Raw genomic sequence first — 16946 nt, 5'->3', positions numbered from 1 at the left:
TGTCTGACACACTCAGGAATAAAAAACTTTCTTTCATTCATCATTTTCATCACAAAAGAGGTTTATCTTTCTTTTTTTTTGGTTAGAATTTTATACAAGCAAAGCAGATTTTTGATCATCCATTTGTCAGGCTACTGTCCAGGTTGTCCAGAATTCAGATTACGACAGCAGATACATGTTTTTTTTCCAATGATTAAGAAAAGGCCAAAGAGAAAACTAAGCAAAGGGGCTTAGAAAAAGAAATCTAAGTTGGCTGAGAGGGCACAGACTGGGAAGGACCTCAAGGGAACTGCCTGGGGTGAGAGGATTCATGCATCTGAGTAATGGCTTATTGTATAAAACTAAAAAACTTTTCAAATTGAACCTTTAAATTCTATAATTTCGTAGTTTGTAAATTACGCCTCAAAAATTTAAATAAAAATGATTTCACATAAAAAAAAAATCTTGACATGATAAAATGTGTTTTAGAGTAATTAAGAATACTGAACACCCAACAGCACCAGTGACTACAAAATGTTTGGGGAAGCTCTTCAGTAATCTAAGATCATACTCTGCAAGTTTTGTGAATAATATCAGCATTTCCAGTAAAAAACAAACTGTAGGACTTCCCTGGTGGTAGAGAGGCTAAGAATCTGCCTGCCAATGCTGGGGATGCAGGGTCAATCCCTGATCCAGGAAGATTCCACATCCTGAGAAGCAACTAAGCCCGTGGGGCCCAAGTACTGGTCCCACACTCCGGAGACTGAGAGCAACAACTCCTGAGCCTGCGTGCGCTGGGGCCTGGCTCCACAGGAGAAGCCACAGCAACCAGAGAAAGCTCTCATGCAGCAAGAAGACTCAGCCCAACGAAAAATAAATTTAAAAAAGAAAACTTTGGCAATTTGAACCCAAAAGAGTTAGTCTGTATGAGACTCAATCAATTCTCATCAGAAAAATTTTATTTGGTAAATTAGCTCTCTGAAATCTCCATCTTCATTTCTGGTCCAAACATAAAACAGAAGCTATAAGGAATATGTTAACATCATACCTTCTGAGAATAAAGTCTCACCCTGGTTCATTAGAACTCTCAATTCTATCAAATTCTATCTAAAATAATGAAAGCAAACAAAATCAAATTACATTTTCTCAGAGAAAATAATGTTTTACCAGTTCCTGATCTATTATAATTAGAAACTAAGCATACCAATGAAAATACATGCTAAAAATTTCTCAAGATCCTCCCTTATTTATTAAATACTCCTGAAACACCATGTCCTTCTAGAAGAGCTTTTGCAAAATTTAGAATACTATGGATTCTGGTTGTTACTTATATAACAGCACGTGCTAATGGATACATTACTGGTTGGACTATGAAGCATGTACCATAATCAGAAATAGGAAACAAACTAGACAGTCTTATCCTTTTTAATTATCAACAGCAGATCCTCCTTCCTCGTGCTGATGTGAAGACTGGGAGACTTCCTAAAATATAACATGTCACCGTCCCAAGACTAAATAAGTCTGCTGAACATTCCAAATATATCTAATTTGGAGATCACTCTCTTTTAACACTACTTTCAGATCTAAAGCATAAACTTTTGGGGGCATATATTACAAATCACTCGGAAATCATTATAGTCTAGAAAGATCAGTGATGAAAGAAACAGGACCTGGCAAAAAATAAAGGAAAAGGGAAGAAATCACTCACTTCCATTCAACTTTACATCCCACTAATTTTATATCTAACTTTGTAATGTTGTGACTGTCATAATATGCCAAAAAGGGCATAGGGGACAAGAAAAACATATTTTAAAAATTATACTTTCTCTTACTTTTTCAAGAAATACTTTAAAGGTCCTAGGTTAGAGAAAGGGGAATTACAGAACAGTTCTTGCTCTCAAGAAGTAAAGGAAAACGTGGCCACTTAGAAATACTTAAAGAAGGAAAAACAGAAAATAATACCTTCAGTTTACCAGTTCAAACTGAAATGGTAACTCTAGGACCCGTAAGATATAATAAGTGAACTTTGAAAAGAAGTGCTCTATTTTAAAACAGTGAATGAGTATTTCAGATGCAACAAAAGGAAACCCTCATATTTTCTTCAACCAATTCTCCCTGGGCAGAATTTTAACACCATCCACAACTGTATTCCTGAGCTAGTAACAATTTCTCTAGTGCCCCTCAGTTCTTTCATCTCTAAAATTAAAATCATAACTGCAGGAACTAAGTGTGTGGTAGTAAGCACTTAATTTAACTGTTACAATATATTGATATTGTAACTATTAACTGTAACAAATGAAAACATTTCTACATCCCACCATTTTCTGTCACCTAGAAGACTATTTCCTTAACCATTTTGCTAGCAAAATAAAAACAGGATTATCTCCTGCAAGAATAAGAATTTTTGTACAGAGTACCCTTGGACTACAAAAGCCCAAGCACCTAAAACTATGTTTTATTGAACTTCTAGGTTGACTTGATGACAATAGTGTTCCACTCATGAATGCCACATAGGAAGACTCGCCTGTATGCCCACAGAATGTAACTGGTCCAATTAAACTGTAAAACCAAATCAAATGTACATCTTAGTATTTTAACTTTTAAAACATGCATTGTGAAGATAATTTTAGTATGTTTACACTACATTACGTATAAAAATTTCTACTTTAAAAAATATAAACAAAGCATCATGTATATTTTTGCTCAGTGGCTCAGTTGTGTCCAACTCTTTGCTACCCCATGGACTGTTATCCATGGACTACAGCCTGCCAGGCTCCTCTATGCATGGGATTTTCCTGGCAAGAATACTGGAATGGGTTGCCATTTCCTACTCCAGGGGATGTTCCCAATCCAGGGATCCAACCTGTGTCTCTTGCACTGGAAAGCAGATTCTGGAAAGCCCCAAGATAGTCACAAAGGCACTTAAAAGATTAAAAAGTGATGCAACTGATAACTATGCCAGTTTAACTGGAGTGAATTTGAGTATTCCTGGGAAACAACGATATAAAGTCACCCTATTTACAGCAGGCATATAAAGTCAGTATGAACTAGATCTCAGAAACACAGTCACTTGCCAAATATGCACTTGCATGATAGCCCTGAAATGTTTAAGCGTATTCAGTATATGTAAAACAGTACACTGTTTAGATACACAGGTAAATATATTTTTAAAATAGTCTGGATGTGAAAATAGACAAATAGATCCACCAAACAGAATAAAGAAATATACTCACACATAAATAGACAACTGATCTCCAAAAGGCCAGACAATTCAATAGAAAAAGGGTATTCTTTTCAACAAATGTTGCTGGAACAACTGCATATCCATATATACAGAGAGAACCTCAATTCAAGCCTCACAGTATATTAAAATTTAACTCAATAGTTTTAGATGAAACCTAAAACTATAAAACTTCTAAAGAGAATCTTATTTTTGGATATAACTTTTTGATATACGTTTTTCGTATTCTGTAATAAGACAGATTGATAATGTGAACTCCCATCAAAATTAAAACCTTTCAGGGACTTCTCTGGAAATCCAGTGGTTAAGACTCACTGCTTCCAATGCAGGGGATGCAGGTCTGATCCCTGGTCAGGAAACTAGGATTTTGTACACTGGGTGATGTGGCCAAAAGTTTTCACTTTGCAAAAGAGACTATTAAGGGAATAAAAAGGCAAAGGATTGCAGTAAATATCTGGAAAGCAACTTGTATCCAGAATATATAAAGAACTCTCAAAGCTTAATAACCCCATAAAAAATTAGTGTAAGACCTAGAGACAATTCATCAAAGAAATTATGAAAAATGCTGAACTTCAATACCATCAGTAATTACAGAAATGCAAAATAAAACCACAGTAAAGTACCACTGACACATCTGTCAGAGTGACAACTTCAAAGGCTGACTATACAGTGTTGCGGAGAAGGAAATGGCAACCCACTCCAGTATTCTTGCCTGGAGAATCCCAGGGACAGAGGAGCCTCGTCGGCTGCCGTCTATGGGGTCGTACAGTCGGACATGTCTGAAGCAACTTAGCAGCAGCAGCAGCATACAGTGTTGGCCAGGATATTGAGGAAAAGGAACACTCAAACACTGCTGGCAGGAATGTAAAACAGTACAACCAATTTGGAAAAGTTAGGCAGTTTCTTAAGCAGCTCTATTTGTAATAGCCAAAAGCTGGAAACAAACCAATTTCCACCAGCAGGTGAATGGATAAACAAATTGCGGTATACTTACAGAACAGTCAATACTAGTCAGCAATTGAGAAAAAAAAAAAGCATATATTGTATGACTCCATTTATATAAAAATTCTAGAACGTATAAACTGATCTTCAGTGAAAGAAAGCAGGTAGATCCCTGGGGGCAGAGGAGGAGGGGGAGTGGACAAGAGAGAGAGAATGCAAAGGAGCATGAGCAACTTTAGGGGATGATCGCTATTTTCACTCCGTTCTTGACTGTGGTGATGGTTTCATGGGTATAAACAATGCCAAAAGCTATCAGAGTCTACACTTGAAGTATGTGCAGTTTATTGTATGTCAATCATACCTCAATAAAGCTATTTTTTAACCCACTGATATTACAGCTTGGAAAGACAAAAGGTTGTCTCACAAGAAGAGGGCAGGATGGGAACCTATACAGAAAAACAAACAAATTTAAAAGAGTGATGCAAAATGTTAACTGTCAATTTTGAGACAGAGACATTTAACGGATCTTTTTACTCTATTGTAATACCTATCAAAAACACTAAGGAGAAATAAACAGTGAGGGTCTCTGTCTACTAACATAAGTGTACTAAACTACTGTAAAGTTTGCTGCAAGGCTATGCTATGTATTCAAACACGTGAAATCTGGCTTAACTATCAGAAATAAAAATGCTTTCCAGGAACCAGAGAAACCACTGCAGAAACCAAGCTGCTCTAGCTCACAGCAAAAGCAGCGTAAGCATCACTGAACCTACTACTGTTCAATCTGTTTTCCAAACTCCTCACATTTACCACCTGTTACCCTCCTTCAAAGTTCTTCCTGACAACTCCTTGGAGAAATGGGACAGGCAAAAATACAAGATGAGTCTGAAGTACCTGATAAAGGAAATGCTTTAAAAAAAAAATAGGCAAACATCAAAAGGACACAAGTCAAAACTAGAACAACTGAAGCAATAAAGTAATAAGTGAAAAAGCAAAAATAAGTTAGAAGAACACTGGATTACAACCCCAAAGAATAACTAAAAATGTAAAAATTAATGGGTAAAGTGTTTAAAAAATGGGAAAATAAAGTTCTTAAAAAAAATAGCAGGACTTTTCTGGTGGTCCAGCAGCTAAAACTCTGTGCTCCCAATGCAGGGAACCTGGGTTCAATCCCTGGTCAGGGAACTAGATCCCACATGCCGTAATGAAGAGTTCACAGAGCCACAACTAAAGATCCTGTGTAAAGACGCTGCACAGCCAAATAAGTAATTTTTAAAAATGAGACTAGACACCTTTCTTACAAAAGAATTTTAAATGTAGAAGAAACAAGGGAAATATAGAATCACCATGAGAACACCTCAAGAGCTGCAGGCAACATCTACTAATAAATGCAAAAATTTAGCAGGGAAACTAGAGAAACAGAGTATCTTGCTTAAGTTCCAACTGTTTTTCCGCCAAAATGTTCAGTTACCTACAGTGGCAGCTTTAATGCATGTCCACAAATTCTAAGGCTCTCCTTCCTTAGTGACTAGCTTCTAATGAAAATAATGCAAAGGAAAGAAATACTACCTGGTAGCCACCACATTATCAAGTGATCAAGGTTAAAGTCAACCAGGAGTGATATTATGTGCCCTGGGATGTGGTGAGAAGGCTAAATCACCTCTGTGGTATTTTCCCCCAAATCTATAACCTTAGTCTACCCAACACCAAGTACACTCAAATTGAGATCAAGTGTCAAGGTCATTAAACACAAAGAAAATACAACAAACTGGCACAGATCAGAGGAGCAAAACCAAGGAGACTGGAGGACTAACTGCAATGTGGTATCTTGGACTGGATTCTGAAATAGAAAAAAGGACATCAGTGGAAAAACTAAGGAAATACAAATAAGGTCAGTCCTTTAGTTAACAGGACTTTATCAATGTCAATTTCTTACTTTCGATAAACGCATCATAATTAGGTATGATGTTAACAAGCAAGATGGGTCTGTATTGCAACTCTTCTGTTGCAATCTAAAATTACCCCAAAACAAGTTTTCCCAAGAGAAAAAAACTTAAGAATTGAATTCACTAACTTTTCTTGGTTTTTAATATCCCTCCCCCAATCCAGCAGTAAAACCTAGTCAACTAGATTTACAATTAAGCAAAGATCTGGCCTAAGATGAAAAAATACTTTTATAATACTTCGTCTATGAAATTCCTTAAACATGAATTTCCTATGCTTTAGATCTCATAAAGTATAGGTGGATGTATGCCAGGAGTAAGCCTAAGATTGTTGATAAACACGGGGTATACTTGAGGCAGGTTAAAAAAAAAAAAACCTAAAAAGGCAGGTGCCACTGATGCCTTCCAAGACTGTAAAACCTTGAAAGTTTTTTGAATAAGGAAATATATCTAACACATATCTCTACTAGGTACACCACAAGCTTTACAAAATAGTTTGAGACAATTACTTGGGTTACAGAGCTCTAGGTCTTATAAGAAAAAATATGAGAATACCTAAAATAGGTGAAAGAACTTCAAAAATACATAAAGGGTTATACAAATAAGCAATGATGCTGCCACATAGCCACTTAAGGATGACATTCCTACCAAGTCAAAGTGTCCCATGCAAGAAGCCAGTTTTTTCTATGAACCATCTCTAGTATTTGCTTTTTATTAAATATCTGAAATACAGCACACAGGCTAAACAGCTAAGCAATAAGACATAAGAGACTGGCCAGTGGTCAGAAGTGCAAATCTATCACTTGATGTCATCTAAAGCCTTGATTTTATTTACAAAGGCCATAGCCTTCGAGAGAACTTTTAATTACTTTCTGCTTTGTAAAGCTCCCTCTTTCCACTCTTCATGTGCAAATTTTTCCTAACTCTTCACCCTCTTCACCTAATCATCAGGTTTGCAATTAAGTTTTCCCAACCAAAGCCAGATGGCATGACTAAGGATACTGAAAAAACAAACAGAATGCTGATTTTTGAGATTTAAAAACATAAATGTAGTTGTTCACCACAGAGTGATCACCAACTACAAGTGATTACAGTTACTGAATCTCAAATTTAACTCCATGGCTGGAAGGACAGTATTGGACTAAATGTCCTACAGCTGTTCAAAACTGACTAGCCAGAGGTGGGGGAAAAAAGCTTTTCTTACCTACCTACTTTAACAATCATCTTCCTATTTAAAATCAGTAAACCTTGCCAAGGCAGTCTTAAAGCACAATTAAATGAATATACAATGCATAACTTGAATTTTGAAATATTTTAAAAAACAAGTCTAACTGCAAAATGTTGAGAGATCAAGTGAGTGATGTTATAAATTGGCAAAAAGAAAAATTGGTTTAGGTCACACATTATACCAGATTTCATCTTTTAACACTGTCCCATCCATCTTAAGTATATACAGTTCACAAACCTATAAAAATTTAAAACTAACCTCTGCCCTTGACTTTCTAGGCAAAGCACTAGAACAAATTATTAAAAATGTAAATTACCAAAACCTGCTGTGAAGTAGGTCACCAAGAAACATTACCAAATCTAATGTTCCCTTAACAGACTGTCAGCTGAGAACAGCAAACTTGAGTTAAATAAAAGAACAAAGAACTACCTACTTTTCTACCAGTTAGAAGAGGTACAAAAGCTTACATTCAAAGGATTTAACAACAAAAGTAGTTATCTCTAGTTTGGATGGTAGACTGGAAGGCAGACAAGTCTTATATTATCACAATTTGCTTCAATTAATTTGCTCCAGATAAATGAAAGCACAAGTCATCAACAGGGCTAATCTGTGAAATACATTTTCAATATTCCTACCCAATTGGAACCCATCTGCCTGAAATCAAGATATTTTTTAAAATATCTAAAGGGGAAACTGGCAAAAATTTCCCTCATATAATGCACAAACTTTCATTCTGATATTTACTTCAAGGAACAATTAGTGGACTCAAATGAACAGTTTAAATGTTGGTCATTAGTGTTTCAACGTTTGATAACTTAAAATGTTACTAGTTAACTGGTGTCTAAATGCAGGTAACTGTAATGGTTACAAGAAGGCAAGTTCCTGAACCTCCCTGGAGATACCAACGCAGGGGGCCCAGGTTCACTGCCTGGTCAGGGAACTAGATCCCACATGCCTCAACTAAGACCCAGCACAGGCAAATAGATTTTTTTATATATATATATAAATGAAAAAAAAAAAAAGAAGGCAAGTTCCAAGGAAAACAATGTTCTACTCCAAGCTATCTGTCATTTATGAAAATACTAACAAAGGTTAGGAGCCTATTCATAAGATATTTTGATCCTATATTTACTGCTACTTTCGGTTATGAAATATGGAAATTACTGGGTAAATGGAAACACAAAAGTGTTTTTTTAATTTACTTATAAATTTATGTATAAATTATAAATTAAATTTACTTATAAATTAAATTTATTTTTAATTTACTTATAAAGATGTGAATTATGTGTTCCCTCTAGCAGCAAAATAAGGGCTTCCCTAGTGGCTCAGACAGTAAAGAATCTGTCTGAATGTAGGAGACCTGGGTGATCCTTGGGTTGGGAAGATCCCCTGGAGAAGGGAACGGCTACCAATCCAATTTTCTGGCCTGGAGAATTCCATGGACAGAGGGGCCTAGCAGGCTACAGTCCATGGGGTCGCAAAGAGTTGGACATGACTGAGCGACTTTCACTTCACTTAGCAGCAAAAAAATTCTTATATAAAGGCCAATTCTAAAAAGTGTCTGCTGACACAAAGTAGATTTTAAAAAGAGAGAGAAAGGAAAAGGTTGACAGTCATTCCAATCAAAATTAATTCGGAAGAGTTAGCTCCAAAACTCATTGCAGCTTTAGCTCAAGTAGAGACATTTGTGATGCCAAGTAATGATTCAGACCTGCAACACAGGAATACTTATTATTTCATTAAGCCAAGGAATAAACTAGCTTTGAAAAACCTCAAATGTAACTCTACTAGAAAAATTTACACTCAAGTTTTTGAAGGTGTTTTCTGCCTTTGCATATAACAGGCGCATCTACAGAATACTAAATAAATGTATGAAGACAAAAGCGTTTCATCCACAGAAGTTCCCAACTGCCAGAAGGGTAAGATTTCCAACACCTCAATCACCCCTAATTCATCCAGCTTAGGCTCCACAGAGGGTCAAGCCTGTACTGTAACTGGGCACCAAGCTTTCCACTCCCAATTTCAAAATTTCACTTACACATGCTGGCCAGACCTGAACGTCAGCGCTCTGCAACTTCATTTTGTTAACTACATAAAACGAGGAAGTTAATCTTGTGGAAGGTCTTTCTCAAAACCTTGCTCCAATTAAAAAATGGAGGGGAAAAAAGATTCAAGATCTAATATCAGCGCCTAACTTCCTGCTGGCGGTAACTTCCCATCATCAGGCTGTAAGGATCGAATCCCAGGAGGAACACTGTCCAGGATCACCTGGACGTATTGATTTTATTCTGCACTTTTCCCAGAAGCTTTTAGGGCAGCAAACCTGTAGGAAGATGTGCAGAAAGGAACCCTTTCTTACCATTTGTCATAATCCCACGTCCAACCCTCTTCTCCCTGGAAGCCCGCAAGTGGCCCAAGTACAAACAAATGCCTCTGCAGTCGGTCTTTCGAGGCTGCGGTTGTTTCCAGGGACTAGAGCTCTGGGGGCAAAGATGCCCTGGGGCCGCACAGAGCGCTGGAACAAAGAATGAAGCAGGTTCGGGGACTAGGAGTCAGGAGGCCTGGGTTCAAACAAATACCTGCCACTTATGGCCTGTGTGCCTCTGACCGTGTCACTCCACCTCTGGGCCTTCGAGTCGGCTGTAAAAATAGGAAAATCACCGTACCTACCTCAACTGGGCGTTTCAGGAGTAAAGGAGAAACACACAAGTTGCTCTGCACAGTGCCTGGCACATAGTGAGGGCTTAGAAAAATGTTAGTTATTATCGTCACTCAATACCCACGAACTCGCTGTCCCCCTCTTTATTCCCTGTAAAAAAAATCGAAAACCTAGGAGTAGCATTTCGGCTTCCAGTGTCGAGAAATTCTCACCGCACTTTCGTGCCTCACCTCCCCCCGGCTTCCCCCACCACCACCACCATCAAAGAAAAGCCTCCTCCGGTCTGGGTTAAGCTGGAGCCCCCACCAAAGGAGGAAGGCCTCGGCTGGCGCGCGGGGAAAGCGAGCGGGAAAAGCTGACGAGCCGGCCGCGCGGGGCCACTCTGGGGCCCGGGCGGCGGCCGCGGCTCGCTCTCGCCCCGCGTGGCCGTTGGGCGCGGCACGCGCACGCGGCGGACGCGGACACGGCCACGCGCGCCGGACCGGTGGGGGCGGGGGGCGGAGAGTCGCCGCGCGCCCGTGCGCCCGCCGCGCGCGCCTGCGGCCGTTGGCCGGGAGTAGGGGGGGGGGGGACGGTGGGCGCGCCTGGCGCGGTCGGCGTTCGGACTTCTCCTCCCTCCCATCAGAGCCCCAGTTAGTCCTCGTCCTGGGGCCGCTCAGCCCCGCCCACGCTCCAGCTTACCTGCGCGGCTGAGCGGGAGAGGAACAAGCTCTGCTCCACGACACGGCAGAAGGTAAAAAAAAAAACCCTCACGCAACTGCGTCCGCACACACGCGTGCTCCGTCGCCGGGCTATATAAAGGTGACTCAGCCTAACTTGTTGCGGCCAGGTCGGCCAGGCTGGTGGCCAATCCCGGCTGCGTCCTCTGGGCTCTTCGAGCAGCAATTGGGTACTGACTCAGGATGAAGGCGTGGCTCTTGATTGGCTTTAACTCATGCCTATGAGACTGTGAAGAGCTCGTTTCCCTAGTAACGAATTGGCACTGAGAGAGGCCAATAAGTGAAGGGTACGGGGGAAGGAGGGTGGGAAGTTCTTTGATCGATGTCCACAGTAGCCAATAAATGTGTGGGGCCGCTCCCATTCGTTAAAACGTCTTCCCCTGGGCGGAGATCAGTTCTCCCCGCAGGAGCGGTTGCTCCACAAGGTGGGGCCCGTGTACTTTGGGGAAGTAAACCCCAAGCAACTAGGAGGTGGGCGCCAGGATGGCCAAAGAAGCCCTCAGCCAATCGCAGCGCGGGAAGGAGCTGATTGACGCGGGGGTTGGACAGCACCAAGGAGACCGAGCCCCGGGCTGCCATGCCCTCTGGGGCGGTTCTGAGGCTCTACCGTTCCCTGCTTCTGTCTCCTTTTTCCTTTCCTTCCTTCACTTTTTGGGTGCGATCCCTGAGACCCCCGATCTCACCTTTTCTGCACAGTTTGGTACCAGGGGAACCAGGTGATAAAGTTTCCCGTTGTTTGGTGGTTTTGTTTCTTTCTTATACCAACTTTATTTCCATGTGGCCGCCTAAGGGCACTTGGTGGCTCCCACCATTAGTCAGCACTATTGGACAACTATTCAGGGAAACCAGAGGGGCAAGAAACTCCCATTGTGTACCTAAGATCCTGTTAAAAAAAAAAAAAAAGTCGCACGTGAAGAGCATTGAGTTTAAAGACATAAATTTCTACCCCGCGGTTCTCAGCAAGTGCTGCCGCAGGTCGTCTCGTGCGCGTCCACCCAGGAACGGGAGTTTGTAAATTCTCCTAACGGCTTGGGCCTTCCTGCAACATCCTGGGCGTCACCACCATTGTCATTCAGATTTCCAATGCTGTGGCTGTGGGGGCTTATTTCTTGGGGTCGTTACGTCTTGAGAAGGTAGCTTGTCAAACTCCTTTGTGAACACCCCGAAGCTTTCGCGAAACACTTCAGGCGCTAAGTGGTGCTCCAGACTGGTACTGTCCACGTCTCTTACCGTTTTGTTGGGCCCTCTATTGGTCACCATGAGCGGTTTTATATGGAAACACAGGGTCACGCCTCGGTCCCGTTTTCCTTCCAGGCATGTGACCCTGCAGTAGGGGCTCGCGTTAAGTTTTGCAAATTTGGAAATGAAGCACGTGGAGCCTCTCCATTGGAGACAAGGGGGCGCGGAGAGCAGCCGGTGGAGTCGGAGGTGCGGCCGCAGGAGCGAAGCGGGAGCATCCCTTTGGCCCCCTAAGCCCCATCCAGCATCTACTTGGTTCATTCAGCATTTATTGAGCTCCAGGGGCTGGGATCAGAGACGATAGAGACGCTGTCCTTGCTCGCTGTCATCCATTCAACAAGCCCGGACGCTGCGCCGAGAGCTCCCAAACCTGGGGAACCGGCATGTGGGGCTCTGGAGGCACCTGAGGGAACTCGGCTCAGACTGAAGCTGCTAAAGGTTTTCTGGAGTAAGGAACCTACAGGATCGTGTTAGCCTTGCTAAGAAATTTGAGCTTTATTCTGAGGGCGGTGGAGAGACCCCGAAAGGTTTCTTAGAACAGTGGACTAAGAATTTTGCATTTTACAAGACAACTTTCCAAATTGAAAAGCTAATGAGAGCTGGTTGGCAACCCTTGAAATTCATAGATTGGTTTTCTTGATCACACTTGGAGCGAATTTTAAGTGATACAGGCAGTTCTTTTTGTAAGACTTTTGGCAGTCTGTTAAAATTGTGTATATTTATTTACCTTCTTGCTTGATAGCCATGTCTTTACCAAGAGGCATGTACTAGGTGTTAGTTACAGCACTGTCCACTTTGTTATGATATTTAAAAACTGAAAACGTAACTACTCATGAATTTGCAAACTGACTAACCGATAATATACCCATAATATAGACTACTGTACAGCAGTTTAAAAGAGAATGAGAAAAAACTAGAAGAGAATGAGGTCAAACTATACTGCTATGAACCGATCTCCAGTTGTTAATTGGATTAACTGACAAAAATCAAGTTGAACAAAATATACAATGAGTTCCAATTTATGTTAAAAGTGAAAAAACGGAACTCTTGATTTCTGTATGTTAAAATAGGTATGTAAGTGTGGGGCAGGGGGAGCCGTGGGAATTTAAAACAAGTCTTTCCCCTAGGTTGAGAGTGGCAAGGATAATGTTACTTGAAAATGTTACAATGATACTGTTTTCGCCTGTGGTTTTGTCTAAGATGTCTGTAGGAAGAAAAGAAGGGGAAACAGATTACCAGAGAGAGAATGTGGACAAGACCCCTCAGGTGGCTTTGACTGTCTTCCACAGGAGAGAGCAAGTTGGCATCTTCCTGTGGTCATTTCTGTACTGGAATCATAAACCCTCAGGAGGCAGATGCTGGATACTTAGTAAATGTTCAGCGAATAATTTACCACCTGTATGGATGTGAACGTTGGACTGTAAAGAAAGCTGAGCGCTGAAGAATTGATGCTTTTGAACTGTGGTGTTGCAGAAGACTCTTGAGTCCCTTGCACTGCAAGGAGATCCAACCAGTCCATCCTAAAGGAGATCAGTTTTGAGTGTTCATTGGAAGGACTGATGTTGAAGCTGAAACTCCAATACTTTGGCCACCTGATGCGACGAGCTGACTCACTGGAAAAGACCCTGATGCTGGGAAAGATTGAGGGCAGGAGGAGAAGGGGTCGACAGAGGATGAGATGGTGGATGGTATCACCGACTCAATGGACATGAGTTTGGGTGAACTCCAGGAGTTGGTGATGGACAGGGAGGCCTGGCGTGCTGCAGTCCATGGAGTTGCAAAGAGTCGGACATGACTGAACGACTGAACTGAACTGATGGAAGTGTCTGGAGTGCTGGTTCTCAAGATGGGGGAGATTTTGCCCCCAGGAGACATATGATCTTTTCACAACTACGTGGAGGGGCTACTGGCATCTAATGGATGGAAGCTAGGGAAGCCTAGGAGAGCCCCTTGCTGAAGGGGGCCACATTAATAGTGCCGGGGTGAGGAACCTTGATCTAGTCATCTAAGGGAGAGTACCCACCCTCCTCCTAATCTTTCCACTGATAAGCAAATTGTGCGAACCCCTCAGAACATGACTTCACCCTTTTTTTCTGCCAGTTCTCCCCAAAGCTCTGAAAATCAGGGTGGAAATGAAACAGAACGAGACCCTGTGGAACTCTTCAGGTGCAAATCCTTTCTATGGCCCATTTCTTATTTGCAAGGAAAAAGACTTCAGCCTCCTTGACCTTCCTTGAGTTTCAAAGGGCTGATTCAAATGGTAGCTAGTCAGGGAAGAGGAGGAGCAGTCAGGAAAGGATAGTGCAGCCTAAGGGTAGGGTCCTGGTTCCTCCTTAAGAAATATACATAACAATATCTTTTGAGTTCTTCTGCAGGAACTAAGGCCCCCCACCCAGGAGAAGGATGGTAACTTAAGGCTGAGATTCAAGATCCCTAAAACCATCCCATTACCTCACCACCAACCAATCAGAAGAAAGTCACAGAGGGAGCAGGGCACAACTTTTGAAAGAGTGACATAGCCCAAGGACACAACATAAACCAATTAGAATCAAATGGGATCAAGATGGCAGACAAGACTAGACCTTGATCCTCAATCAGCAAATGAAATGACTCACCCAGAGACGCCATGACAGTTCAGAAGACCAAGGAGTGGGCATGGCCCAGCTCCTGAAAATCTCCACCTTTCTCCAAAATAGATGGAATAATCCACCCACTCATTAGCATATGAAATTACCCAGCCTATAAAAACTAACCATACCACATTTCAAGCCCATACTTTCCCTCTGCAATGGCCTACAGTCTGTCTGTGGAGTGTGCTTCTCTCTCTGAATCTGAATAAATCCACTTTTTACCTATCACTTTGTCTCTCACTGAATTCTTTCTGCAATGAGACTTCAAGAACCTGAGCTTCATTAGGTCCTGAAACCAGGTACCATGGGTTTTGGCTGGGTTCAAGTCCCAAGCTGAGGTAAACAGTTTCACCCTCACCCCAAATTTTGCCAGTAAAAACCTCACACTGAAAACGGTCAGGGGATTTGGGGGTTTTTTAACCCGAGTCACCCATTCCCCAAGCATAGCCCTCCAATAAACCTTTCTCTGCCGCAAACTCCAACATTTGCAGATTGTTTAGCCTCACTGTGCATCTGGCACATGAACTTTTATTTATTAATAGTAACAGAAAGATGCATGGGCAAGACCCCAGAAAATACAGTTTTGTGGAGAGAATGGAAGGGTGGTGTATTAGGTAAGGAATGGTAAGGAATGCTTCTAGGAATACATCAGAATCAGTATTTCCAAGACTCGTGGTTCAGTGGCTATGGCTCTGAGCTCCTAATGCAGGGGGCCTGGGTTTGATCCCTGGTCAAGGAACTAAATCCCACATGCCACAACTAAAGATCTGCAGGCCACACTAAAGATCTTGCACGTCACAACAAAGACTGAAGTGTACTGCAACTAAGACCTGGTGCAATGTTTTTTTAAAACATTGAATCAGCATTTCCCAAATATAGCTAATTACTCAGAAACAGTGATTAACTACTTGCAGTAGACACAGGAAACAACCTAAATACAGAGCTATATGAGACTAGGTGGATAAAATACAACCATACGATGCACTCTTACAGTGGACTGTCAAGCAACCATAGAGAAAATGAGGCAAATTCATGTATATGGTTATAAAGAACTCAAAGAGATGTAAGTAAGTGAAGACAGGAAGAAAAGGGTGGGGGGAGGGGACCATTATTAATGGGACAATTATTTCTATTAAGATATTCTGTATTGCTGTAGTTGTCCATGCACAATGCTGTATGGTTTTGCTGTACATGCACAGGTAATACTTGAAGGTGGAGTCAGTCATAAGAAACTGTTAATGATTGCTAACAGGGAGATGAAATTGGACTAGGGTGGGAGAAAGGCTTATTTTTCATTCATTCAAAGTACCCTTTGGTACTTTATAATACTGGAATGGGTAGCCATTCTCTTCTCCATAAGATCGTCCTGTCTCAGGGACTGAACCCAGATCTCCTACATTACAGGTGGATTCTTTACATCTGAGGCTCCAGGGAAGCCCTAATTTTTTTATACATGAGCATGTATTTTTCAAAAACTCAGTGTTAAGTATGGATTTTAATAGTGATATCAGGAACTACACATATGAAAACTTTGATCTTTAAAACAAACAGGATGGAATACTATACATTACCCCTTTAGGTATACAAGGTGTTTTGGAAATGAGGCATTAAAGTTTTAATCTGCCTCCCTCCCAGATTGCTAACCTCTTTTCCTTTTTCCCCTTACCTTACCAAAAGCATACAAAGATCCCAAAGACCCTTCACTGGCTTATAAATGCATGCCTAACTGGATCCCTCTCTTTTTTGTTACGGACAGTCTACAGACACATCACCTCTTCAAATTGTGACCATGAGCCAGGCATCCTGCTAATGTTCTCTATAAAAATCATCTCATTTAGTAGTCACAACAACCCTATCTCAAAAACAGGCTCAGTGAGAGTAAGCAACGTGCCCAAGGTCATACACCGAGGGCTAGAAACTAGGACTCCCTGACTTCAAGTCCATGTTCTTTTACCCACTTGTCACCACTGCCCAGGGAAGGACAATACAGCAGCCACAAGTAGAGAAAGGAGGCAGGACCTCCTCAGAAACCCCTGAGAGGCTGGGATTTTCTTTCCTTCTCTCAGGCAAGGCACTGGGTATTGCTGCATAGACAAATAGAGTTGAATCCATGGGAAATCCCTGTAATCTACAGCCAAAGCTCTTTGCAAAAAGAGCACACTCTGGTACCATCTATAGACTTAGGTGTCCTTGCTTCCTGTGGCTTCAAAGAGGGACAAAAACTTGTAACTACAAATAACATAGCATGCATCAAGCACCTACTGTGTGATAGGCACGGTGCTCTAGGCACCATGTTTGAGTAGCTCCTCACAAAGGTGTTAAGAAATCACCTTCCAAGTCAGGGGACTAGAGTTCAATCCTTGGTT

At 41.6% G+C, this 16946-nt stretch overlaps 1 protein-coding gene and 1 long non-coding RNA gene across 37 annotated transcripts in view; one reads left to right on the top strand and one right to left on the bottom strand.

Moving 5' to 3' along the window:
* The window catches only part of G3BP1 (G3BP stress granule assembly factor 1), a 28470-nt gene extending 17707 nt beyond the window's left edge, over window positions 1-10763 (bottom strand). For 3 of the 36 annotated variants that reach the window (XM_081495919.1, XM_081495925.1, XM_081495927.1), the window contains exon 1: window positions 10223-10416. Coding sequence is in view for 8 of the 36 variants with exons in the window: in XM_081495916.1 (XP_081352042.1) it covers window positions 9372-9413 (42 nt within the window). In the remaining 28 variants the exon portion in view is untranslated. Of the gene's footprint in view, window positions 1-1027; window positions 1087-9371; window positions 9657-9912; window positions 10417-10673 lie in introns of those variants that run through there. The other 33 variants (XM_081495922.1, XM_081495946.1, XM_081495921.1 and 30 more) reach the window with 27 other exon arrangements.
* Window positions 10764-11266: 503 nt separating this feature from the next.
* On the top strand, window positions 11267-14808 carry LOC145508729 (uncharacterized). The gene is made up of 2 exons (XR_014055571.1): window positions 11267-12398; window positions 13151-14808. It is a non-coding gene; the product is annotated as an uncharacterized LOC145508729 (long non-coding RNA).
* The last annotated feature ends 2138 nt before the right edge of the window (window positions 14809-16946 follow it).

This window comes from Giraffa tippelskirchi, chromosome 6, assembly GCF_054371585.1.
Source record: "Giraffa tippelskirchi isolate mGirTip1 chromosome 6, T2T-mGirTip1v1.2.pri, whole genome shotgun sequence".
Lineage (NCBI taxonomy): Eukaryota > Metazoa > Chordata > Mammalia > Artiodactyla > Giraffidae > Giraffa > Giraffa tippelskirchi.
This window is presented reverse-complemented; position numbering and strand designations above follow the sequence as displayed.